Below are 27,470 nucleotides of genomic sequence, written 5' to 3'. Positions count from 1 at the left end.
CCAGTTCTGCTTCATCTTCATCATCAGCCTCCCACACATGTCTGTTTTCCTGGGTACCAGGAATACTGTGAAAATAAATGTCAGAGCATGGGAGAGTTTTCAGCTCCAAAAAGATGCCTCATGGGTTGAAATGGATATGAATGGATTTCTCTCTAACGGTTTTTAACACAGAGGGAAGAAACAATGGTTATGGATCATTTCAGCACCAGATCCTATATTTGTCTCTCTGACAGTTTTCAAAGTAAACTGTTTCACTTTTTTTTATTACATCAACTTGATAAAAGCATATTTTCTCTAAGCTCTTGGAGATCAAAGATCATATTTTTCAGTTTTCTGCTGTGAATGTAGATAGCTGGCATCTGTCTTTTCTGTAATGGACATAAGGGGTTGTTGCTATATTGTTGGCTTTAGTCCCTGAGGATCAAAAAAGAGCTGGCCTTGACTGCTCCTGGATGTGGACTGTCCATTATGAACAATATACATGACAACTTACTGAACTGTGTTGTTTCTAGATCTTGTCAACTGTATTTAAGGGAGCAAAGACAGAGTAAAAGCAAGGAGGGAAAGAGGAAAAAAGTGACATCTAGAAGCAAGACAAAACCAAGATAGAAATAAGCTGAAAAGGGATTTAAAGAAGAAAGAAAATGAGAGGAAGCAGTAGGGCTCCTGATGAAAATCCGAAGTTATTAAAGATTGAGAAAGAAAAAGGCAAAAGAGAATAAATCAGAAAAACAAGATCAAGAAAAATGCAGAAAACTATTTGTGGTTATATGGAAAGGAAAATAAAAGTTGTACAATGAAGGAAGCTTACCAACATCTGTTTGACTCTGGAGGAAATATAAAAGCAGATACACATCCTAGTGTAAAAGTAGTAGCTTATGTGCATGAGAAAGCAGATAATAAGGTGAATGATGATATTAATTTCCCTTAAATGTATTTAATTTCTCTATTTTTACTTTATAGTTTAAATAATCCTAACAGTCAGATACACTAGAGAAAATTTTAAAGACGTTGGTCTTTATTGTTCTCCTCCTTTAAACATTTACAGTTTATTCCTTTCTAATACAACAACTGTTTGTCAGCTACCAAAAAGCCACTTAACAGACTCATGCATCTCTTTGTCGCTCCCTTTACTAGACTTAGAGAATTTACCTCAACTCAATGTCTGTGCAGCCTGGTCCCAGTAAGGTAACAGAACGACCTGTAATCCAATGCTATTTTACATGGACAATAAAAAACACGCCAGCATCATCTTTCATATTTTGATGTAAAAAGCATATGAAATCTATGTTTTATTATTAAAAGCTCCAAGACTTGCAGACTTTCACATTTGCTTCATCTTTCAGTTACTGGATAAATGTGCCAAAGTGTGTGGAGAAGCAGTCTACCTTTAGACTTTCACTGATGCTAGGGTTGCAGTAGTGGCAATAACAATAGGTGAGATACAACTTAAAGACTTAAGAAGGCCATAGTGAAATATGCCCAGCACATAAAGAATTTCAATTTACCTTAAGTAATGCAAGTATTTAGAATGGTAACTGGGACTCCTAGGCTCTCTTCTCAGGAGATTAACATCAAATAACTCTGAACCATCCGTGATTCTTGATCATCACTTTTATTGAGCTCAATGGCTTTTCAGAATTTAGATCTATCAAATTTGATTTTAAATTTGGGCAGCAAATTAATATCATTGCTTTGTTTTAGTTGGTGTTCACTAAGAGTTTTCCTAGAAGAATAAAGTATTAATTTTAGGTAGTTGAACTGCAGATTTTAGTCATTCTGTCTCATCATGCTGCAAAGAGAAAGGAAGAATATACTAGAATACAGTCTCTTATCTGGGCTTGAGCCTTAAGGCAAAGATTTGCCTTGAGAATCACAATCTGGGAGTTTAGATTCTATCTACAATTAACACCTGGCAAGTCTCTTAACTCCCCACTTACCACCACAAAGCAATTGTTTCTATCCACAACAGAGTTGCAGGATTATTTATGCAGTATCTGTAAAGCACGTAGAACTCCTCATAGAAAAAGTTGAGTTAGGAGTGTATGTCCATGTATGTGTGTTTTAAAAAGCAGAAAGGGAAACAGAAAACTGAAGCTTTGACATGGATTGGATTATAAATTATTACCATCATTATTTATACATCTATATACAAAAGCTTAAAAATAAAAATCTTTAGGGCACAAATGAGTTTGCACCAGTCTATAAAGTCTTTGGTTTTCTAACATCTAAGGTCTAAATTATCCCAATAATATTTAATATTGGTTAATTTTACTAGGCAGAACACCACAATATATGGTATACTTTTAGTATGCCCCCAAACATGAATTTCCCAGGAAATCGTAATAATTAGCACTCCATCCTTGTAATCATCCCCTGTTTGGTCTTCTAGAAAAACCCTCTCACATGGACTGTCTTCCATTTCTTCTGCTCCTCCTCAGTCTTCCTCATGGACTGTTCTTTCTCTACCTGTGTCTTAATGTTTGCCTAAACCTCAGGGCTTTCTCATGATCTTCTAAGTCTATCTGTTAATCTAAAGTAATCTCATCTATACCATAGTTTCCAAGACTTCAGCCATGATAATAGCCCTAACCTTTCTCCTGAGTGCCAGCTTATTTTTAAATTCAAATGTCCCTAATTGAACTTACTACTTCTCTGTGAGGTCCCAAATTTTCTCTCTTCTCCTTAACTATTTCTGCCCACCACTCACTCTTTCATCCAAGCTAAAAATTCTGCCATTCTTGACTCTTCTCTCTTATCCTCCACATTTAGTTTTCTGACAAGCCCTGCTGATTCTCCATCCTACAATGTTCTGTTTCTTTCCCTCCAATCTCATTGCTACTTTCTAGGTTGGAGCCTCATCATCTCTTATATCTGGAGTGATAGCACAGCCTCCAAACAGCGTTTTGCCCTTTTTGACCCCTAATCCCCCTAATCCACATTTTATACAATACATAACTTGACATATAAATCCACTAGTCAAAACATTTTGAGACTTTCAATTGCTTACAAAATAAAATCCAAATTTCTTAGTCTGGCCCTTGCTAAGCTGCTCAAAATTACTTTCTATCTTCTGTCCACTCTCACATACAACCTTTGCAGTCCCAAAATCTTAGTGGCTTTTTTTCTTGATGAACCATATACATTTGATGTATTTTACCTGTTTTCGACATTTAAAAATGGCAATTTCATATGGCTCGACTAATAATGGCTATCTGCTTTGAAAGCTCTCTCACCCTTAAAACTTGTTAAAACATCATCAACACCCAGCTTAAATGTTACCACCTCTGTGAAGCAATCATTTGCCACACTAGGTTAAAGAGCAGTTCCCTCTTTGATGCTCCCTTACCTCTGGCATAACACTGTGTTCTAATTATTTGTACCTACTTGTCTCTATCATTTGAATACGGGAAACTTCAGTGTAGAACTTGGGACTTAATTATATCTTTACTTCCATAATCAGTAGTTAATAAATATTTGTTAGATAAATGAATAGACTTCTTTGGAATTTGTTATACAAAGGAGCTGGTAAAATCTTTGGTTAAAAGTAGGAGGGTTAGTATTCTGATTTAATATATTTTACAATGCTTCTTTTCTCTTTTTATATCACCTTCTCCCTTTGCTTCTTACTGGATAATGTATTCGTTCTTACCAGATGGATTTAATATGGCTATGAAAGAAATGCTTATTCACTACCAGGGAACATGGCCACAGTAAGTCTTGATGTGCATATATAACCCACATGAATGCAAATGTGTTAAGGTTGAGCCAGCAAAATCCCAGAAGGCAGCAAACAAGATTAGGCAGCAATCAAAGGGCAAATCATTTCTAGGCAATATCAGATTGTTTTTGATAACATTCAAACCAAAATTGTTTTCAAAAGGAAAATCCCAAGAATAGAAATAGAAGAGATGAAGTTTGTAGAAAAATAGGCCTTCCAAGTTAGCACTTAGGATATTGCATATTTTAAAAGTATGATTTTAAACCAAGGGACTACGTATGCTCCAATCTTTCAATCATCTCCGATACCAGGAAAATGCTATTTAACATGGACTGATCTAGGTGAAGACAAGAGGTGCAAGATCACAGCAGGTCAGTGAAAGATGCAGCATCAGGGCCACAGCAGGACTTAGACTTAAGAAGGAATTAAACCAGGACAGAGACTCTGCCTCAGCCAGTTTCCCCACACATGAGTGAGAAGGAAATAGGAATGTTTAATGCCAGAGACATAGTGTTCTGATTCCTACATATTACTGGTTGCTGGAATAGATAAAAATTAGTTAGAAAATTAAATGTAGCAAATTCCTTAGTTGGGTTCAGTCACTTATTCTCAATGTTTTTGTGGTTTCATGAAATCCCTTTCACACACAATTAAAGACAGGTTCTTAAGAAAGATACACTATTTAAAAGCACTATCCTGGTGGGTGGGCAGAGTGAACACCCTAGATGTCTTAATCAACTCAGGCTGCTATAACAAAATACCATAGGCTAGGTGGTTTAAATAACAGCCATTTATTTCTGACAACTCTGGGGGCAGTGAAGTCTGAGATCAGTGTGCCCGCATGGTCAGGTTCTGGTGAGGGGCCTCTTTTCTGATTTACAGCTGCTTCCTTCTTGCTCCATCCTCACATCACAGAGAAAGAGCACTAGCTCTCTGGTTTCTTCTTACAAGGGCACTAATCCCATCAGTAGGACCCACCATTATGACCTTCTCTAAACCTAAGTACCTCCAAAGGCCCCACCTCCAAATACCATCACATTGGGGATTAAGGCTCCAACATACAAACTCTGGGGGACACAAACCTTCAGTCCATAACACCAGGTAAGTAGCATTTCTCCTAGTGTAGTCAGAATAGAACCTACTCTCATTTGGGTGTGCCATCCCTCTTGCATACAGTAAAACCTCTTTTCAAAGATATAGTTGAAGTTGGTCATTTAAATCTGCTATATAGGGCTGAGCTCATTGGCTCATGCCTGTAATTCCAGCAACTTGGGAGGCCAAGGTGGGAGGATCACTTGAGGCCATGGTTTCAAAATCAGCCTGGGCAACACAGTGAGACCTTCGTCTCTACACAAATAAAAACATTAGTCACGCAGGGTCACGCACACCTGTAGTCCTAGCTACTTGGGAGGCTGAGGTGGGAGGATTGCTTGAGTTGAAGAGTTCGAGGCTACAGTGAGTGATGATTGTGCCATTGCACTCCAGCCTGGGCAAAATCCCATCTCTTAAAAGAAAGAAAGAAAGAAATCTGCTGTATAGATGTATAGATAAAAGTGAAATATTAAGTATTTTACTTTTGTTAGTATATTTTTCATTTTAAGCCAGATGATCTGCTTTATTTTATGCAAAAGCACAGATCAGTAAGTCATATAAAAATTCAGTTCTATGACATGTATATATGGGTTTCATATAGGAACTTGAGGATTCATGTCCTTGAATCTCGGGATAAACAAAATCTCAGAAGAGGCAAAAGAACGACACATAAGCCAGGTTAACTTACATTGTCCTCTGGCTTTCAATGTGGAAGCATTACCCTTGGATAGCTCTTGAATATTCTACTCTAAGCTTCATTTTTGGCCAGCACAACTCTTTGTGGCTGCCTTGTTCCATGGTCTCTTTGGTACTCTTGACAGCTGTCTTCTATGGAGAACTGAGCACCAGAATAAAATGAAGGGCAAAGCCCTGCTTCTTGTCCTTCAACACCAGTATTTAAAGTTAATCTAGCAGTCTTCATTTCAAATATACAGTTCAAATATCACTCCCAACCCTCCCTGCCAACGCACATCTCCCCAGCTCATATTTTCAAGGCCTTTCTGGATCTGCAAATATGTAAATCTTCAGAGATATGTGCTTAGTTCTCCAAAGCACATCAAGACTATTAAATAATAAGGCCCCATTAAAAATCTAGCTATGCTGACATTTAGATGACAAGCTGGTAAACAGTGCATTATGTTGATTTTTATTTCGCTCCATATGATTCTGTAAAGACTTTTGTGTGCTTTGCGATACATTAATATTTGTACAAAAGAAAAGTACAATCCTTCCTTCCTTTCCCTACCCCCAATCCCTGGGCAAAAACATTCTCTCTGAATATATGACTAGCTTACAGGAAATAGCATTTGTTGTAGATGCCATATCAACTCAGATGGTAGAAAAATTTATAAACATAATCCCAGGATAATAGGTTGAATTTTGTTATAAAACTTTTGCAGTTTGATTTTATTTGCAGCATGGACCTCAATAATAGATAGCTCTCAATCTGTTTATTCCCAGAAGTGATACTGAAAGGTAAACAATTCTTAACTTTATTAAAATGTTTTTATTATAGGTATAGTTATATCATTATCAGTTGTTCTAAAGACAGTGAAAGAAAAAGATCTTAAGTCCAAGACCCAAGTTCTGCCTTTTTTTCTCCTGAACTATATTCTGTAAACCCCACAAGAGGCAAGTCTATGACGGCATTTCTGCCTTTCTATTATCATCATTCTGGCAAGGAGAACAGACAAAAATATATATGTTTAACTATAATGAAGGGTTATAGTTTGGATTGTCTTAGCATGGATCACAGGGAATAGAATGTATAATGATTATATATCATGAGTAGCTCAGCAGAAGGCTTTCAAAATATAACAGATAAAATAAAAATGCATCCTAGAAGAGGAAAAAAATAGACTTAAGTAAAGGAAACAGAGGATAAAATACTTAAATGTTGAAAATGCTGTGAAATATTCTTATTTCATATTCCTAAGTTTGTTAAATGCTTGGCTTTTGTACCTGAATTGGAAAATCTGTTCTCTACTTCCCCAATCTCCTACTCTGCAGCATCTTCACTCTGATCCTTTTCAAATCTTACAGACCTTCCTAGCCTAAAGAAGAGATAATTACTCAAAAACATAAAAATGTGTTTATTATACATAATTCAAATATTCTGGGAAGTCAAGAATGTAGGACATCTAAGCCTAAAGTGTAATATGGTTTACACAGAAGCTTACATTTAAATTTAGTAAAAACTACCTACCAGCAGCCTCAAAGAAAACCAGATCTTTGAAAAAATGATAGAGAATGGTATCAAACTATATCTGACTAGGCAAAAAAGAAAATCCATAAAAGCAATCAAAGAAATTTATGAAAGGAAAAATGAACAACAAAAGATAAGGAAGTTGATCATAGAAATCCTAGAAATAAAAAATATTTTGAAAGGGGGATTTTATAATTAATTTGCCCTGTAGCAAATATTAGAACTATGTGATAGGTGTTTAAATACAACACACCATTTATTTGCAAAAAAACCAAATGCCCATGTATTGTACTCTAAAAGACTTAGCATAACCAAAGGAAAAAACCAAAGATATATACATATTGTGCCTTGTAAGTTAAGGGAGGTCAAGTTCATTCTATGTGCCTAAGGATATAAGTTTGTCATTAAGTTATAGTCCACAGGGTTGAATATTAATGGTTGCTACCTTTCCTTAACGGGAGCATTATTTTGAATGGCATATATTTGTCAAATAATAAGGATCATTTAATTATATGTATGTCCTCCTAACTGCTTAACATTAAAGAGGTACATGACCTAAATCATAGTTTTGGTTAGATAACCTTGTACCTGAGGGTCCCTTCCTGTCCAATTACCAAGCAAGCTTTTCAAATGCACTGAAAGATTTAATTCATAAAGCCCTTAAGAGCCTTCTGGTAAAAGGTTGAAGCAGCACAAATAAGCTACTGATACGTGACTGTGTTTCAGAAAATCATGCCAGGACTCTAAGCAAGTGTGCTTATTTACCATTGTTGAATTGCTACATTAAGGCAAAAAAATTCCCGAGCAATATGAATATATTTATTATAAATATGTAGGAGAAAATGCAAATTACAGTTTAGTATCATAATATTAAGATGTTTGTTGATAACTTTATGACATTAGAGAAGCATTTGTTGCTCAGAAATCTTTGTCTATATATAACTACAGGTCTCTAATTTTATGAGAGAAAGGTTACTTGCCTATATTTATTGGCATTTTGTCGGTTCCAAAGCTGCTTCCACATTTTTAGGTATTTATTATAGCAGCAATCCACTTCTCAGTACCAATTTATTTCTCTTAGCTCAGGCTGCTATAACAAACACCACAGACTGAATGGCTTAAACAACAGAAATTTATTTATCACAGTACTGGAGGCTGGGAAATCAAAGATCAAGGTGCCAGCCAATCTGATTCCTTATGAGGGCCCTCTTCCTGATTTCTAGATGAATGCCTTCCTGCTGTATTGTTATATGGCAGAGAGAGAGAGAGAGAGAGAGAGAGATCGTCCCTATTGTCTCTTCTTACAAGGACACTAATACCATTCCTGAGGTTGCCACCCTTGCGATTTAATCACATCCCAAAGGCCTTTACCTCCAAGCACCATCACACTGGGGATTGGGGTTTCAACACGTATATTTTGGGGGACACAAACATTCAGTTTATAGCAGAGATTCATCAAAATATAATGAAGCAGATAAAATATTCAACAATCCATTCACAGTGCCTGATTTATAAGTTTATTTCCACATGTATTTTAAAAATCGTGCTTTATATAAATGATAATTTAGTATTGGCAACTTTTTCCTTTTAAATTTCACCAAAAAAATATTTGATTCATCTTTAACACCCATGTCTTTGTCATTACTAGGTTTCTTAGTCCAATTGTTCAGAGCATGTCACTTTCAAGTCTAAATTGTCTGAGATGCAAACTTTTTTGAATCCATTGATGAACTTCCATGGGAAATTCAATTCCAAACTTCCCATTTGTTATCTCCACAATGTAACTACTTCTTGCATTGCTTTAAAAATTGATCTTTAAAAGGGTTGTTTACAGGCCAGGTGCGGTGGCTCACGTCTGGAATTCCAGCACTTTGGGAGGCTGAGGCAGGTTTACTTGAGGTCAGGAGTTTGAGACCAGCCTGGCCAAAATGGCAAAACTCCATCTCTACAAAAAAATATAAAAATTAGCCTGGTGTGGTGGCACATGCCTGTAGTCCCAGCTACTCTGGAGGCTGAGGCAGGAGAATGGCTTGAACCCAGAAGGTGGAGGTTGCAGTGAGCTGAGATTGTGCCCCTGTACTACAGTCTGGGCAACAGAGCGAGACTCCATCTCAAAAAAAAACATGGTTTACAATGACATCCAATATTGCTACAGCCAAAAGTAACAAATACATCTTTATTATTTGCTCCCTCTTTTTAAAAAAAATCCCATTTCATCATATGGTCTGTAATGATTTCAAATTAGCATGGTGATCATTACATGCTATTGTGTCTTCCCCCAAATATTAATTAACTCTTCTAGATAAAGGAATTGAGAGAAAACTCAGTAATTTAGGAGACATTCTTAGGACTCCAGAAGTACTCAGCAACCAGAGGACATTAGACATTTGAGATAATTTTGAGGCAAATCTTGGATTTAGAACCAGTCTCAACTTCCGTTATCCTTTTCCTCCACCCATGGGATAGATAAGGATTTCCTTTCACTCTCAGCTTGCTTCTTCACTCAGCAAAAACAAACAAACAAACAAACAAAACACTGCACGGACAGATTTACTTGAAAATGATTTTGGAGAAATACATGAGAAAGAACTCTATACTCATAACCTAGACCTGGATTCCAACCTTGTCTTTGCCACCAAGTCACCAGGTAATTGTGACTAAGCTTTTTCATGTTTTTAGGACTCTGTTTCTTATCCGAAAATAGGAGACTGAACCAAATAAACTCTAATGTTCTTTGCAAAGTAAATGAATCATTGTTATAATTCTATTTCAACAAAAGTATTAAATGATAGTAATTCTTTTAAATTCTATAGTTGAATGTAATGAGTAATTAAATATGTTTTGCTAATTCTTCCTATTTCTACTTCTGCTACCTTAGATTTTGGCTTTACAGCTCAGTTGCTTAACATGTTAACATCTATGTTTATCTCTAAAGTTTAGTCTTTTTAAAGAATCAACTAAGCTTATTTTGGGTTACAAAATGGCTATTGAGCTCATTCAGCATACTAGTATTTCAAAGCAACCAACAACTGCCATTTCCATGACCTATTTTTCATGTTAGGCTAAGAAGAGTAAAATTTACTGATGTTTTTCTAACCCCAGCTTCCCTACTGTGCACAATGAATAGTTAAGCAGAACATTAGCAGAACATTTTCATTTCTAACTCTAGCAGTGAAGATTTCCCACCACTGTGACACAGAAGGATGCACACTTAAAGACAATACATTTATTTAGTGGATATGAACGTCTTTTGACTAGAAAAAGAAATAACAATCATCTGCAGTACTTTAAATAGCAAACATCTGTTTTTCCCAACATACTTCAAACACTTTGAATTTCCTGATTAGTTGTTATATGAGAACTGTATTTCTGAAAGACATAATGAGGCAGTTTAGAGATGAGCTTAAATGATCTTCAAAGCAAAGTGAAGAAAAATGCTCATGCTCTGGGTAAGGATGGTTAAGCCAGATCCACCATAACAGGAACAAATAAGAAATAATTCTTTCAACTATTTGCATTTAAACTGAAAGTTCTATTAAGTATTGCAAGCAAAGGAGGATCATATAAATGAGCAAAGCATAGAGAAATGAAAATATAGCACTATGGTCTTATATCATAGCAACAAAATCCATGATGCTATTAAAGCAATCTGTGCTTGACTAAGCTAAACATAAAAATATTTGAAGTAATGACATGAAGCATTTTTGTGAGTATTACACAAGTGCATGCATACATCATGAGGTAGGTTCAAGAAGTGTATGTACAAACACATTTATGGGCAATTGCTCCAGTCTGAAGGTTGCAAATTTATTTTGGCCACATCAGCCCTTCCTCAGGAATTTGTAACATAAAATGAAGAGGATCATCTATTTTTTCTCATAAAATTTTCTAAAAAGTGCATTGTGTCAATATTTCCAGGTGACATTTGTTTTATTTTTAACCCATAATTTTTATCTGCTCCATGGTTTTAAAAATGTTTTTACTGAGAAGATAGATATCCCAAGTCAAGTACCAAAGAATAACAACAACAAGGAAAAGAAATATAGACCCAATGAACAACGAAAGTTACAGTGCTCTCACTATTTTTTAATCAAGCAAATATTTAGTGAGCATTTATTATATACCAGGTTCTGTACTAGGGGATGAGGATCTAGAGAGAAACAAAAGCTTTAAGGAACTCACAATCTACTCATGGATAAAAACACGCAAATAAGCAAACAAAAAATTCTCAATACGACCAGGGTAATAAATGGAGTGTATAATGCATAAAGCACTCAAAGAGCATAGACAAGAGGGGAACTGATTCTGCCATGGAGTAACTGAGGCTGAGTTGAAGAGGGAACATGTGGACTTGACCTTTGCATGTGAGTAAAAGACAGAAGAGGGCACTGAGGACACCATTTTTCAAATTGTATGGATAACAATAAAATTTTAAGAATCTGATACATTTATTTTTCTCAAGACCTTTCTTTAAACTCCTATTGTTGCCGTATAGGTACTGACGGATTAATTTCCCAGAAATATTGTTAGGTTAAAAAAACACAATTATAGCATGTTATTATTTATATGAAGAAAAAGAGAGATTTTTATATATACATATATACAGTATACTGTGGTCTTGCCTTATCCACAGTTTCGCTTTCCAAGGTTTCAGTTACTCTGGGTCAACTGTAGTTAGAAAATTGGCAAATACAGTATAATAAGGTATTTTGAGAGACAATGAGAGAGAGAGACCCCATTCCCAATAACATTTTTTACAGTACATTGTTATAATTGTTGTATTTTATTATTAGTTACTGTTGTTAACCTCTTCTTGTGCTTAATTTATAAATCAAACTTCATCATAGGTATGTATGTATAGGAAAATGCATAGCATATGTTTCAAGCATCCACTGAGGGTCGTGTGCATGCGTGTGTGTGTGTGTGTGTGTGTGTGTGTGTAGAGTATCCCTTATCCAAAATGCTTGAGACCACAAGTGTTTCAAATTTCAGATTTGGGAATATTTGAAATGTACATAATGAGATATTTTGGGGGTGCAACCGAAGTCCAAACATGAAATTCATTTATGTTTCTTATATACATAGCCTGAAGATAATTTTATATATATTTTAAATAATAAATGTAACCATCACATGAGGTCAGGAGTAAAATTTTCTACTTGTGATGTCATGTCAGTGCTCAAAAAGTTTCAGATTTTGGAGCATCTTTTATTTTAAATTTTCAGATAGTGATGTGCTCTCTCTCTCCGTGTGTGTGCGTGTGTGTATATATATATAATATTTTATATACATATAAAATATTATGTATTTCATATATATGTATACATATATAAAACCTGCTAGAGATGAAACACTGCTCAGGAAAGTATTCCATATTCTGAATTAAGACAACTTGCTTTTATTCTTACTGTTTTTTTTTTCTCATTTGGAATACTTTGTCCTTTTCCTGCAAAATACTCATCTTGCCCACCTTTCAAGGCTCAGTTCTAAACTTTCTCCTACATTAAATCTTATCTTTAAAATGCAACTGGGCTGTCTCTTCTATGACTGAAAGTCCTGTTTTGCTCTTCCAATAACTATCACAGTTTAGTAATTAACAGCTCTCCAAGATTGTATGAGCTAGTTTTAACCCCCCAATTGTATTGCAAATGATATAAGTGGTATATAAGGTTAAGGAAGTAGACATGGTCTACTAACCTGGAGTTACAATCAATAAACAGCACGCCAACATTATAATAATCTAGTTTAGGAAAACCAAGAGTATTTAACAAATTCATAAATTCAGCACTTATAATATGTACAAGCATTGTATTATGTACAAACATTTTGGGGAAGAAGTTGATGGCAGTGGGATAGGAAATCAAACCTCTTCCAGAAAGACAGAGAAGGAGTTTCATTTCCTCTTTTATTGAACAGTAGAAAATTAAATTACGGATAATCCATATGGAGAAGATAGCTTGTATGGTTGCAACTTTAGCTCCAGAATCTTAAAAAACAAGTGATATCAAATGCAAAACTGTAGAAGAACAGAATTTTCTCCACCTATTGTAGGGGTAAACTTGCCCATCTACAGAAAAGGAAACTATAAAATGCTAATACATATTATAATGGAGCATTTTCAGGAAGAAAACATTAAGAAATAAGATACATGTAAATCAACTATGGTATGAAATTTTACTTTAAACTTTGAGTTAATGTTATTTTCCTTCAGTTTTCGCCATTGTTTCTAAGCTTTATTATTTTTTTTTTTTACTGTCTGATAGTAAGCATCCTATGATGAATAAATAACAAATTACCAAAAACATGAGATTAGTAACGATTATGAGGAACCCAACTTTGCCAACATGAAGAAATTGTTTCCTGAAGACATTCAGTAAATAAATAGAAGGAGACTTCAATCAGAAATAAACTCACAGTGTGATCTGAATTCAAAAGTCCAGAGAATGTAAACTGATGCCTATGCTGGTAAATCATGAAACACAATATCCTGAATACAGTTCAACAAGCAACTGAAATCTAAATGACAATATGATATGTGTTGGGAAGTTTAAATCTAATTTTATCATGTTTAGACTTAAAAAATATGCAGCTGTGAGGTTTGTCCTCACTTTTACAATTTGGGTTTATAAGGCTACCAGTGAAAAGCTGTTCCTTTTCTTCTAGACACTATATAGGAAATTTGGGTAAGCTCATACCAAGTAAAGAATCATGCTTGAGTGATGGCTTCGATTACCAAAATAGAGAGGCATCTCAAGTAACGCTTAGCTGACAGGTGCATACTCTATTTATATCCTAATCCCTTATTTAACCAACCCAACAAAATAATCATTAAAAAAACCAATATGTGAGTAGAAAAAGATCTAAATTAAATACCAATACCCAGATAAAATTTAATATATTTCCCCATTAATTCTTCCTCACAGGTCTAAGTACAAAATGACCTTGGTATCGAAACCCTGCATAGTCATTACATTAAGAAAGGCATGTTAGTGCATGAAGAGGATTCTTCTAGTCTTTGCCTTTGTGCCTCCTGATAAGCTCTTTCTTTGCCCAGGTTCTCTGCACTACTGTTTAGATGTGGTAACCTGGCTCCACACTGCTAGTTTCTGAAGGACTGAGAAATCCCATAATGGGATGCTGCTACTAGCATCGCCCCTAAGGTCCTAATTCACCATCTCCAGCCCAGTTACATGGTAGGTGGTGCCACGCCCCAGGGTCCCAGTCCTCAGAAACTACCAGCTGCTTTCCATCCCTGCTGGCTTCCCAACCAAGCCTACCCACTGGTCTTCTGTCCATCTGAGCACAAACTGCCTTTAATTTTTTAATAGAAAAATAATCTCTTTTTCCATTCTCTTGCCAAAAGAATGTACACTTAAATATACAGATTGATTGAGAGCAAATAAAAACAAATCCATTTAGCAGCAAGACAGCCTGGGCAGAACAATATTTGAAAAATATAGGTAATATATTCTTCTGACACACGTATGTTGGTCTGACACAGGAATATGGTAAGACAGATAATACTAGTTTCTCTAAAAAGAGGAGATACGGGTCAGTTACAAACATTTTAGTTGTAACCACAGTAAAGGTGAAGGGTCAGGTGAATTTGGGTTGAATGAAATATCAAGATACTGTTATCTAAGAATAGGAGATAGAAAAAGAAACTGGACACCATGTATGGGCTACCTCCCCTATGCCCCCAGCTGCCGATTCATTAGGCAGCTGTGTTCTATGGCAACTATGACTTTTAAGAGATTCTGGTGCTGCAGGTTCACTATCTGGCATTATCTCCTGAAAGCAGGGTATTAGATGATCATATGGCCCTCCTTAATTCCCTAACAAAGCTCCCTGGGAAAAAATAGTCTCAAATCATCATCATGGCTTTCAAACCGCTCTATTATCCCGCATGATCTATTCAGCTTCGTTGCCAAAGTGTCTTCCATTCTTGTCTCTGTTCAGCCCCTCTGGGTTACAATGGGATATGCTATGCTCACGTGCTGTGATCCACACGAAAAAGCTCCACCCTGGTTTCCTTTTAAGGAAAGACTGGCCACCCAGCAGTGAGGAGTGTGGTATGCAGACAGCCTCTTGTCTCCAGACAATGTCTGACAGAGCCTCAGAGCCACTTGAAAATGGAGGGTGTGAGGAGAAAGAGGATCAAAAAACTACCTATTGGATACTATTCTTATTACCTGGGCAATGAAATAATATGTACACCAAACCCCTGTATCACAAAATTTATCTATATAACAACTTTCGCATGTACCCTTGAACCTAAAGGAAGAGTTAAAAATAAGTAAATAAAGATGTGGTCATTTCAGAGTTACTCCAGACTCCTCCCTGCTGGGTGGCTGAGGCTTTGTTGGACCTAGCAGTTTGAAATCTTCCTCCCTCTTGCTTCCTTTCCCTTCTTTTCACAGACACTAATCACTAGTAAAGAGCCTGCACCGCAGACTAAATCTCAGCATCTGCCCCCAAGAACCCAATCTGCAACACATACCTCCATGAATCCATTTCTCTTTTCCATTCTTGTATCTGTTAAATCATTCTCCTCCTCCAGGGTCTAACTCAATGATACCTCCAAGAAACATTTCTTGATTTTTTTTTGTCAATAATAATTATTCATTTTACTCTGTTCCCTGAGTTATGCCTGTACTTCTATTTAGCAAGTCATTCATTTTTAAATGTATTAACATTAATGGTTGAAATTTTAAGTTTATTGGGAGCATAGTCTGTGTCTTACTCAATTCTGTATGCTCCACTAGAATGAAGGAATAAACTAATGCACAATCTGGAATCCTCCTTAACCTCTTTTTTCCTTTTCCATAAAAACTGAAATGAAATTCTGCCAATATTTCATCTCTGATATTTTACAGATATGCCCAGCCCCCTTCACTTTTCAGCTATGTGTTTTATTTAGGCTCTCCTTTTTGGTCTATCCAAGCAAATCTACTTTGTATACATGCCTACTCCTATTTTTAAGCCATTGCAAGAGATACTATCTACCTCCTTTGACAATATGATCCTTCCTTCAAAATACTGCTGAAGATTCTCCTACTACGTGAAGCATTCCAGGGTACTGTCCCCCAGCTTCAGTCACCTCAAGATCTCCTGGTTCATGTAATTTAGGTATCTAATATATGCCCACAAATCATTGTTCTTCATCACTTTTAAGTACCAATTTTTATGTTCCCTTAAGTCTTTCCTACGCTAGAATAATATTCTATGTGGCAAATGAAATATATATATGTACACACACATGCATATATGTACATGCATATATATACATATATATGTATATATATGTATAATAACCTAGTTTGGGTTATTATATGTACCTATATATGTATATATACACATACCTATATGTATATATATACACATACATATGTGTATATATATATAGTATACATATGTATATATGCATGTACGTATATGCATATATATATATTCTAGATTAATAATATATGAGGCTTCACTTCCCCATTCCCAAAATGTGTGCTTCATACTTCTCTGTCCTCTCCAACACTCAACACTCCAGCTCTGGGCCCTCCACCACCACCACTGCCACCCCACATCACCACTGCCACTGCCCCCATTATGGCCTTACCTCATAATTTATTGAGAAAATAAAAGCAACCAGCAAGACTACCTCTTCTTTTCATTACCCAAACTATTGACACTCCAACATCTCTAACCTATTCCTTGCCTATTATCTTGCAACTATGGTTCAAAGTCCCTGCTTCCATTGTAGGCCAGACTCTCCAATTGTATTCTGGACTCCGTCTTTAGGACTTTGTCTCCATAATTTCTTCTTTATCTTGTTCATCAGTGGCCTTCTAGGTAATGTCTAGCACCACACACCACCATGTTCTAGTGTCTCCCATCTTCAGAAAGCTCTTCTTTGGCCCCAGATTCCTCTCATCCACCAGGAAAACTTACTGAAAGTGTTGTCTTTATTGCCTCTGGTAGCCATCTCTACTAGATTCACCTCACAATCTCTAATGAACTCTTCTTAGTCACACTTTAGTAGCCACTGCTGCTGAGATTGCTCTTGATGAGGTCACTAATGACTTTCATATTGCCAAATCCAATGATCATTTCTCAATTTTTATCTTGTTTGACCTCTCAAGGTAATCAACATACTTGGCCACTTTAAAAAACACAACAAAACAAAAACCCAAACTCTTCTTGTAAAACTTTCTCTCTTTTTTTTTTTTTGGCTTCTACAACATCTCATTCTCCTGCTTTTTCTCCAACTCACTGGGTGCTCTTCCATGTCCTGTACTGGTTCTTCCACCTCTGCTTGATCTCCAAATGCTTTTGAGTATAGAGTGTTGTTCTGGGGCCTCTCCTCCACCCTTCTAAGTGTTCTCATCCAGAGGCTCAGCTTTAAATCTTATCTGTAGGCAGACAACTCCCAATTCTTGATCACCAGCCCTCATTTTATTCTTTACTGAGCTCCAGACTCATGCATAGCATTCACAGGCTGATATCTATTTAGTATCTCAAACTTAACACAGCCAAAACAGAAGTCTTAACCTCTCTAATCTTTTCCTTCGTACTATAGGGGAGCATCATCCTCCTGGTAATTCAAGTCACAAATCTAACAGTTACTCTTGACTCATTTTTTCTCTTGCTTTTCATATCCAATCCCATCAGTAAGTGCTGCTCCCTCTACCACCAAAACATACCTTGAGTCTATACAAGTCTCTCTATTCCCACTACCACTACCCTCTTCCAAGTGACTGACTCCTTCACTTAGACAACTGCAAAAGCTTCCTGTGAATCTCCTTGCTCCTGATTTTGGAAACTTAAATTCTCCACAGAGCAGTCAGGATGAGTTTTAAAAACAGATTAGCTCACTCTGTTACTAAAACCCTCACATGGCTTTTCCACTGCACTCACTGTAAACATGCTTAGCTTGCAGAGCATCTCCTACCCACCCACTACCCAAGTCCCGCTCCCATCCACCATGCTGCACTCACACGGGCCTCTCTGCTCCCTGCACTAAGTATATTCTTGCCTTAGGGACTCTTCATTTTGCCTCCTCTATCTAACATGCTACATCCTCAGACTCTGCATGGCTTACTCCTCTTATCATTCAAGTCTCATTTCAATTGTCACCTCCATAAAGAGATCTTCCTTCATCACCAAATCTAAATTAACACTTCCCCTCCCCTACACAGGCACTGTTACATCACTCTGTTTTACTCTCTTCCTCATACTTATGTTCATTTCTCAGATGTTTTCTGCCCTATTTCTTCGCTCTTCCAAGAAGACAGCCACCTTATCTATATTGCCCATCACAGTATCTCTAGTGCCTAGAAGACATGGGGCATGTACTAGATGCCCATGAATGCACATAAAAGATGCTCTATGAAAAATGCCTCTTGTAATTTAAAACTAAGAAAAATCTTTATATACTGAATAATTGGTATATTTTCTTCCAATAAAAAGGACTGTATAATCCACTATGTTTTTCTTTTTATATTGACATGTAGGAAGCCCACTGATAAATTTAATTTCAATATCAGCTACTATATTAGTCTTGAGTCAAAAATTTCTTTTGGGACTTTGAATTTCTATTTTCATTTTAATAATTCTAATGCATCCAGATGTTTTAAGTCATTTCACTTAAGATCCTTTCTAGAAAGAGGCAGCATATAAGTATATAAGTAAATAGAAATGAAAGCTTGAATGTTCTATAGTTGTCCTTTTTTTCTTTATACACAGAAGAGTATACTAAACAAATTGGTAGGTGTTACAATACTGAAAATAACTGTTATTATAGAAGGTGGAAAATCTGTCTGAAATTTAGTAAAATCATTTATTTTTACCTGAAGCATTGGAGGGGTGGTAAGTTCACTATCATGAAAAGATTCAAGGAAAGAATGAAGAGCCATTTATTAGGGATGTTGAAGAAGGGGTTCATTCATATAAAGGAGTTGGATTAAGTGACCTCAAAGTCCTTTCCAACCCTGAGATTCACTGACTCTGTGATTCAACTCTTGATGCCAAATCACAAAAGAAAAAGTTCAGCTTTAGGCCTTAGGGATAGCACATAATGCACTATGTGGACACACACCACACATTCTTATAAATTCTAAAGTGTTGTTATCAAGTAGACATCTCAAATCATTGTGACAACATTATGCTGTCTTCTAAATGTATGCCATTCTCATATTTGCTTCTTGTTGAATTAATCGGTATGCTTTTTCTAATTGTAGAGGAGACAAATATATGAAGGTGGGGCTCATTATCATAGAAAATTATGATTGAAAATCTATAGAAAAAAAGAACACAAAATTAAAAAAAAAAAAAACGTAGGTCCTGTGTTGTAAAAATGCCTGAAAGAGGTTACAAACCATTTTGATTTGTAAAACAGTTTGGAATAAAAAACCTATGTCCATAGCACTTCCTTTGAAAACTTTTTTATAAAGTCTCAAATGTAGAAGGAAATGAAGAGAAATAAAAGTAAATAATTGCCCCAAATGGCTAATTCTTCAGAATGCAAATGTGAATTGAAGATGTGCTCTAAACCTGGCATTTATATTCTTCATTCGGAATGGAGCAAATGGCCTAATGTGATTAATTATTTATCAGCGTGACTCTTTTCCACAGAAAGATATAGGCTAACACTCATCTTTAATATTTGTGGCCTCTTTTATTCCTCAATATATGAGCTTGTTCTTTTTTCTATTTTTTTTTTTGCACTTTAAAATGTCACTGTCTACAAGTTATTCCTGATAATTATGCAAATAACCTAAAAACGCTGTAGCCACCTTTAAATCAAGAGATTTTTTAAAAAGTATTAATTAACTATGCTTTCTATGTGCCAGGCACTGTGCTATGTGCTAGAAATACAAAGATAAACTAAAGAAAGTTCCTCCCCAACAGAGTTTGAAGTTCAGTAGGAGAGGCAGATAATAAAGGGATTAATGTGATCAGTGAAATTAATAGTTATTAATGAGAGCTCTGGAGAATGGAGAGTGTGTCTAGTACTGACGGGAGTAAGAAGAATATAGAAACAATTCAAAGCAGAGGTGACCCTTGCACTCATACTTGAAGACATTCCAGGAAGAGCCAATAGTACACATCAAAGTATGAGAGCCTGAGAACACTTACCCTTTTATTGTAGTCACACGTCAGTTCTTTCCATTCCTCAAACATTCTAAATTTGTGTCCATCTCAGGGACTTTGCATTTGTTATCTTCTGCCTGAATGCTTTGACCCTAGATCTTTGCATGGCTGGCTTCCTCTTGTCATCAAACTCTTACCTGCCATCTGCCCAAGAGCCCTTAACAACAAACCAGTTCCCCATTCACTCTCAACCATATCATTTGATTGTATTTATGTTACAGTATTTATCACTATTGAAAGTAGCTTTATTCATTTCTTTGCTTATAAAATTGATGTCCTATCTAGAATCTCAGGCCTATGAGAAGCCAGAAGCTTGTCTGTTTTGTTCATCAGTGTGTCTTCTGGGCTGAGAAGAGTCTCTGGTATATAATGCATATTTGCTGAATGCGTAAATAAACTATCATCTTGGCCTCAAAATTAAGGATGGACTCAATCCTGGAAAAGACAGAATTCTGGCAGGACAGAGTTGGTTAGAAGGAAAGCAAGACAGCATTTAAAAGACGATTTCAGTAACTCAGCTAAGAGATTATTAAAGCCTCGACTCAGGCAGTTGTCCTGGGAAAGCAGAGTTCTAAGAGGTAAAAAGAAGACAAAAATCTGCAAGGTTTTAGGACTATTGTATATTCAGGGTAGAAGCAAGAATCTAGCACTATTGTGTTTAACAACTAGTTTGATTGTAGTTACATTCACCAAGGGAGGAAACACCATGGGAAGGAGCAGGAAGGGTATAAAGGGCAAAGGAGTTCATGAGTTTAGGCTTTAAAATGTTGAGTTTAGGATGCCCATGGCACATCCAGGTAGAACTATCAAGTAGAAAGTCAGAAATATAAATATACTTCTGAGGCTTTTTGAAATACTGATATATTTCTTTTAACTAAAACACCTATACAAAGGGGACATCTTGAAAGAACATTAAAGTCTAATGGAAAATTCTCTCTTCTGAAAAATATCCTCTGATCACCCCTGGAGTGAATTGCAGGCACTCTTCCTTGGTGCTCCAAGAGTAGTCTGTGGACTTATAATACCGTGTTGTAGTTAGTTGCTTGCTTGGCTGACTCTTCAGTTAAGCCATGAGCTCCACTACGTACGGCTGTACATTGCAGACCTGTGAGTAACAGTTTTGATCATGTCACACCACTCCCCCAATACTAATTTCTCCAATGAGTTCCCACTGCCTAAGAATCAGCTCCAAATGCTTTAGCATGGTATTCAAAGCCCTACATAATTTTGTCCTAACATATCTGCCTAAACAATCTCACTCTGTGTTCTCTAAACGCTTGAATAAAGTCTCTGCTGAGCCAAACCAGTTATGTACATTTCTGCAGGGTCTGAATATTGATTTTGTTATACCCTAGAATTACTCCAACTCAGGGATGATGACTGGCACTAACAAAGCTCACAAGAGACTGATGTCTAAAATCAGAATGCCAATGAAATAATTTACATTGAGAAATTTAATTGCTGAGCCGAACTGATGTTCATGTTGCCCTGACCAGTTCATTCCTCCCAGTAGGCAAACTACATGAAAAACCTAATTATCAAAAGGTTGCTTGATGAGTGTGGAGTCAGAACAAGGGGAATTACATGAATAGAATGTCTGATGGCATCCAGCTCTGCTAGCCTGTGGTCAAGAGAGCAGGATCCTTACATAGGATCCTCGCATCAATTTGACTTGGTGCCCTAATCTGGAGAGTTCTTGGATGGACAGAGTTGTTTGATCATCATTTGTACTTCTCTTTAGATATGTTAATAGATTGAATAAATCTATCATCAAGCCTTGCTGGACTAGAAGCCTTACAGGTCTCATTATGGTGACTATCTACATCTCTGCTTTAATTATGTGTTAATTTCTAGTTTAACCCTTAGAAAGCAGTGCTATTTTCCAAACTCCTAAGTTTGGAAAGTGCCTCCCATAAATTAGTAGTCTTCCTTGCTCTGTGGCCGTGCCCAGGAATCAGCGCCTCTGACCCCAGCCTCAGAGTGTCCTTCCTTCCCTGAAATCCTGCAGCAGCCTTTGCTGTGGACCACACATTTGGTGCACAGCCCATGCTACTTGTGCTTGCTCTTTAGCTTTTCATATGCTTGTGGGGTCTTGTCATCTGGTGTGTAATTTCCCTTGGAGGACAGAGGTGTGCATTCAATATTTGTGTGAGTAATTAATGATGAGGTCTAGATTTTCATTTTTTCTTAGTATACCACTGGTTATAGCACCTATTCCTTGGACGGAGTTCTGTTTGTAAAATGTATGGTTATTATTATTATTATTTTTGAGACAGAGTCTTTCTCTGTCGCCCAGGCTGGAGTGCAGTGGCATGATCTCAACTCACTGCAACCTCTGCCTCCTGGGTTCAAGTGATTCTCTTGCCTCAGCCTCCTGAATGTGAGATTAAAGGTACGCACCACCACACTTGGCTACTTTTGATATTTTTATTGGGTACGGGGTTTCACCATGTTAGACAGGCTGGTTTCAAACTCCTGGCCTCAACTGATCTGCCGGCCTCAGCCTCCCAAAGTTCTGGGATTACAGGCATGATCCACCATGCCCGGCCAGAATATGATTATTTCTTTCATAGCTATGCTTGAAAATGTCAGCATTATTTAAAATTGCATCCATTTTTCAGGATAGTTTTCCTATTTAAAACAAAAGGAAACAAACTCCATCTCTAAAACAAGAGATGATAATATGTGGCCTTTATTACAGGATGCCAACTGTAGCAATTTGGACTTTATTTTCCTAGACTTGGATCACAGGTCAAACAAATGGTCATAACATTTTAATGACTTTGCCCTAATATAAAAAGAGAGAGATAAACAGAATAGGCTGAACTTTTTGTATGAGGACCTGTAAATCTTTGACCTCCCTTGACACAGCAGACTTGGATCCACATCATATGCAGTGTCATGCCCCCTGTAGACACATTATAAAAACTAATTGACTTGAAAAATAGTATGAGGTGTATTCCATGAGACCTAGTAATGGAAATAGCACAGAGAACTCTGCTACTACTTTCGTGTTAGCAGAGTATCTTATTTAGGAATATGAACCCAATACCACACCATTGGCATCTGAAAATGGTAAAGGGTTCAGATAGCATCTTAGCAAGAACTTTAAATAAAGACTTAGAAGTCCTGAAGTTTAAACCCATAAGTGAAGCTTCACTTACATATGCTGACTGTTTTGTCTCAAGTGTAATAATGCTATGGCCGTTACTCAGCCTCCTTTGAAGTTCATCCTTGTATTTATCCCTGGATTCTATGTCACACTGCTTCCTTCCCATTCTTGTTTTCTTTCCTTCACTCCTTAAATAAATGTGTATAGTACCCTTTACTCTAGCAGAAGAATTATGCTAGTTGGTAATAATACAAAGATGAGATGTTCTTATCCACAAAAATAAGTGGGCTTATCAGTAGGCTTCCTACAAGGCACTACAGGAAGAGAAACAGCGGATTACCTGGTTCTTACCTAACAGAAGAAAGCATACGAATTCTCCATTAAATAAAATTTAGTTAGGTCTACATTATGAGATGAATTTCTCATGTAGCATCTTATCAGAGAGCTTTCATTTCTTAGTTTTCTATGTGTATTCATTTCCAATGTCTAATGCCAAGGATAATGCTGAATATCTTTTTCACTAATCAATCATTTTTTGATTCTGTTGACTATCAGGGAGAAATCTTGGGGCCTGAAGATCTATTTTGTGAAAAGGGCCTGGGGAAACACCTTAAACTATCAAAATCATCTTCTCTTGGTTATTGGACAATAGCTCTCATACACCCAGTTCTTGGTAGATGGGAACAAATGAGACACTGAGTTCACCTCTCCTATGCATGACCATCATCCCTTCATCTTTTCTCAAAACAAATACAGTTGGGTGGTGACTAGGCACAAAATGCTGCCCTTGTGAACTGAGAGAAGAAAGCAGAACATAGTGGACTGACAAGCAGAGAATGCTGTAAGAGTCTGTCTGAATATCCAATAACATTTGGAATTTTTCAGGAGAGCTGCATGATGTAAGCACAAGGTATTATTAAAGCCAGTCCTGCTGCTAAAGGCAATGTGGAGAATTGGGGGCTTCTTACTTGCTCCTTAAACACCCTGATTATTTTCCCAGTAAGGACAGTATAGAACCCTGCTGCCTGAAAAAGTTACAAATAGGCCAACTATGTCTTCCTGTATTTATGCCTCCCTGGTTTTACAATGCTTTCCTCTGTTCTTGGATTGAAGGTGGAGGAAGGTCTGCCCACAGAATGACCAGCTCACCTTGAAGGTCTTTGTGGTGCCGGATCACCTTTGAAGGTCTTTGTGGTGCCGGAGGCATCACAAAAGGCCCCAGGTAAAAATAAATTACTTTCCTCACAGTGATTATCACAGTCATTTAGACTTTACCTGAACTGCACGGTTCCATCATTAAATTCTACATAATGGAAGACAGGAGATCTCACCTCTTTTACTACACCTAAAACCAGCCAGGCATAATTCTGCTTTCTCATCTATGGCCTAGAAAGGCACACCTGTAATCTGTATTTCCTCTTTCTAAATGTGTCAGCCTATTTATTATAATTATTATTACTGTTGAATCTGATTTATACCTAAAGTTCCCTTGAAGCCAACAGGCTACATTCAATGCTTACAAATAAGTTATTGTAAAATGGATGTAATGATAGTAAAAGTAGCCACCACACTGAATGAGGCTGTTTGTATACTAGACAACAAAATGTATTCATGGTGTTACCATGGAGAGAATGGAGAGATTTTGGACTCGTTTTAAAGAAGGTGCCTTTATTCTAAGTATGCCTTTAAATGAGTAACCTGAAACAAATGACTTGTTTTTTTTACAAAATTAGAACAAACTGAATATACATCTCTTTAAAGCTGGGCTATTACAGGGACATAACAGCAAATGCTAAAGTACATACTGATGGTTGGCACGTGCAAATGAGCATGCTGATCGCTAGTTCACATTACGGTTCATTATGACATACAACTGCCAGAAATCAAAGTTAAGCAAAAAACAGCCACCAACTGCATAGTCTTCCCTCCATATGTAGACATTTTACCTCACAATCCCCTTTGTGATTAGCAAAAAGCTTGCAAATAGAGGCTAAAATAAATAATAAGAGGACTATGAATTACTGGCTAATTTTAAAATGGCACAGAACCTTGGAGAGGGCAGGAAGCACCAGCTGAGATGAGTACATATTTCCCTAGAGCATTTTAAACTATCTTAAAGTGCACACGATGCACTGGTGAATGACTGCCTCTGAGAAAGCACTCTGATCTTGAAAGCTGAGCGGCACAAATACTTGGCTTGGAAGAAGTTGGCATGGCAACTCTGCATTTGCATTGGTGAGTCCCAGAGTAAACAGGTGCATAAAACAACTACTTGAATGAGTTTGCTTCTCTACAAAGTGGTTAAATCAAATAAAGCATTTTTTTCGCTTCTCTTTTTGAAAAGTACAAACACTTAGTTTAATAATGTAAGGCAGTTCATTTGCTAATGGGAGAAGATATTCATGACTCATGGAAAGATTTATTCTCTGTACTTTCCCTGTGTAAATAAGGTGACATTTAGGCAGAAATAAATCATTTTCCCCTCACAGTAGACACAATTCTCCATTGACTGGAAAACAGTACCTCTCCCATCCCCCAAAGCTTTCTGTGTATGTTTGAAAAAGCATATTCCCCAAAAAATAATTGCTTACCTGTTGGCAACAGGCCCTTTGAAATCTGGGTCATATGTCCTTGGATCACCTGCATTTAAAACAAAGACATTTTAAGCATATAAGCCAGCAAATAAATTAATATAAAATATTAATGAAGAAATATCTACATATTGGTTAGTCCACTGCTCAGCGCAGTGATGAATTCATACTTTGGTTTGATGAAACATAAGTATGTCTTGGTTACAGTTGTCAATTCTTTCTCCTGTCTCCAGCTTCGAAGGAGGACTGGGAAGAGTGGTTAAGGAACATATTCCATATACCTGGTGAATGTATCCTCCCACCATACTGAGTACCAACATTAAAGATTGTATCCAGGGTAGCAAAACTTGAAGGCTTTATGGTCTGCAAAGCAATTTTACCATCTTCCACCACCAAGTGTTGCTGAGGACTTGTGAGGTGCACGGTTCAATATGAGATGCCTCTTTATCCCAGCTCTCCCATTCCTCTCAGTAGATTAGAGTTTCCTTCGAGAAGTTCAAATACTAGTTACTGTTGGTCTCTATCATGTTGGCTGCATGGTACATAAAAATTAATGTTCTATTATAAAAACATTTTTATTGCAGTTTTTTCAATCTACTGGCAGACTTCATGCCATCTGGGAAGGTGCCCTTGTCACTTTACTGCATTATGATTGTGATACATTACCCTTTTCTTTAAACAGTGAAAGTACACATGGAATGGCTTTTTTCTCCCTACATGTACTGTGTGGGCAGACCCAGTAACAAGTTATGTAAAGTCATTCCTGGCCAAGGGTGTGCATTTTGCAATCCCCGACTTCTTGACTCTTCCCCTACAACCTAAGCACTCCCACCTGTTCCTCTAGGGATTTGTCCCTATAAAAAGGTCTGGGCCTGAATAAAAGATAAAATTTTCCTGTTTGAGACAGTTGATATGTACTTCAGTGCCAAGTTCTCTAGCACACTGTCTGCTTCTCTTTTTTGGACAGCTTATCTGAATCTGCCTCACTGCAACAGATAATATTAAAAGTGTTTAAGTCTAGTTTATCTGAGAACTGACCATCCCTCTGTCCCCCAATCCACAGGAGTAGGTCTTTAGTAGTGATGTTTCTTCTTTGTGCCTGTTTTCTGGCCATGGCCAACTGGATCCGGTTCAGATATTGGATCCAAGCTGGCCAGTCAGATTCTCAATCCCAGGAATTTAGAATTAGAATGGACAATGAGTTATTCTCAGTAGAAGACTGGAACTGCGAAATATAAACCTCAAAAACAAGAGAAGCAGAGAAGCAGAGAAATCTGGCTTTCAGAAAGAAGTTATTGAAGTAAGTGTTCAAAGAGAAACAGAGATGATGGTCCTAATGGCATTTATCTTGTGGTCTAGTTCCTACCTGAAGCCCAGCGCTGAGTTTCATGAGATACCTGATAGTCTTAAACTGCGTTCTCCTTTCTCACTTTTAACTAGTTCAAATTGGTTATATGTAACAAAAGAGCCAAAGAGTCCTATTAATAATTCGCTCTCTCTTGGCTTACATTTTAACTATTCATTTTAACAACATTTTTTGGATCCTTGCCATGAACACTGGTGTGAGGATATGAAGAGGAATTTTTCAGACTAAGTCTGCTTCTG

The 27,470-nt window shown here is 36.9% G+C and overlaps 1 protein-coding gene across 4 annotated transcripts in view; it reads right to left on the bottom strand.

Annotated features, from left to right (window-relative positions):
* The window catches only part of SLC44A5 (solute carrier family 44 member 5), a 437,474-nt gene that overhangs the window by 121,231 nt on the left and 288,773 nt on the right, over nucleotides 1-27,470 (bottom strand). For all 4 annotated transcript variants that reach the window (XM_054438287.2, XM_063654073.1, XM_054438277.1 and 1 more), the window contains one exon: nucleotides 25,866-25,914. In XM_054438287.2, the coding sequence (XP_054294262.1) occupies nucleotides 25,866-25,914 (49 nt within the window). The remainder of the gene's footprint in view (nucleotides 1-25,865; nucleotides 25,915-27,470) is intronic.

This window comes from Pongo pygmaeus, chromosome 1, assembly GCF_028885625.2.
Source record: "Pongo pygmaeus isolate AG05252 chromosome 1, NHGRI_mPonPyg2-v2.0_pri, whole genome shotgun sequence".
NCBI classification, from domain to species: domain Eukaryota; kingdom Metazoa; phylum Chordata; class Mammalia; order Primates; family Hominidae; genus Pongo; species Pongo pygmaeus.
This window is presented reverse-complemented; position numbering and strand designations above follow the sequence as displayed.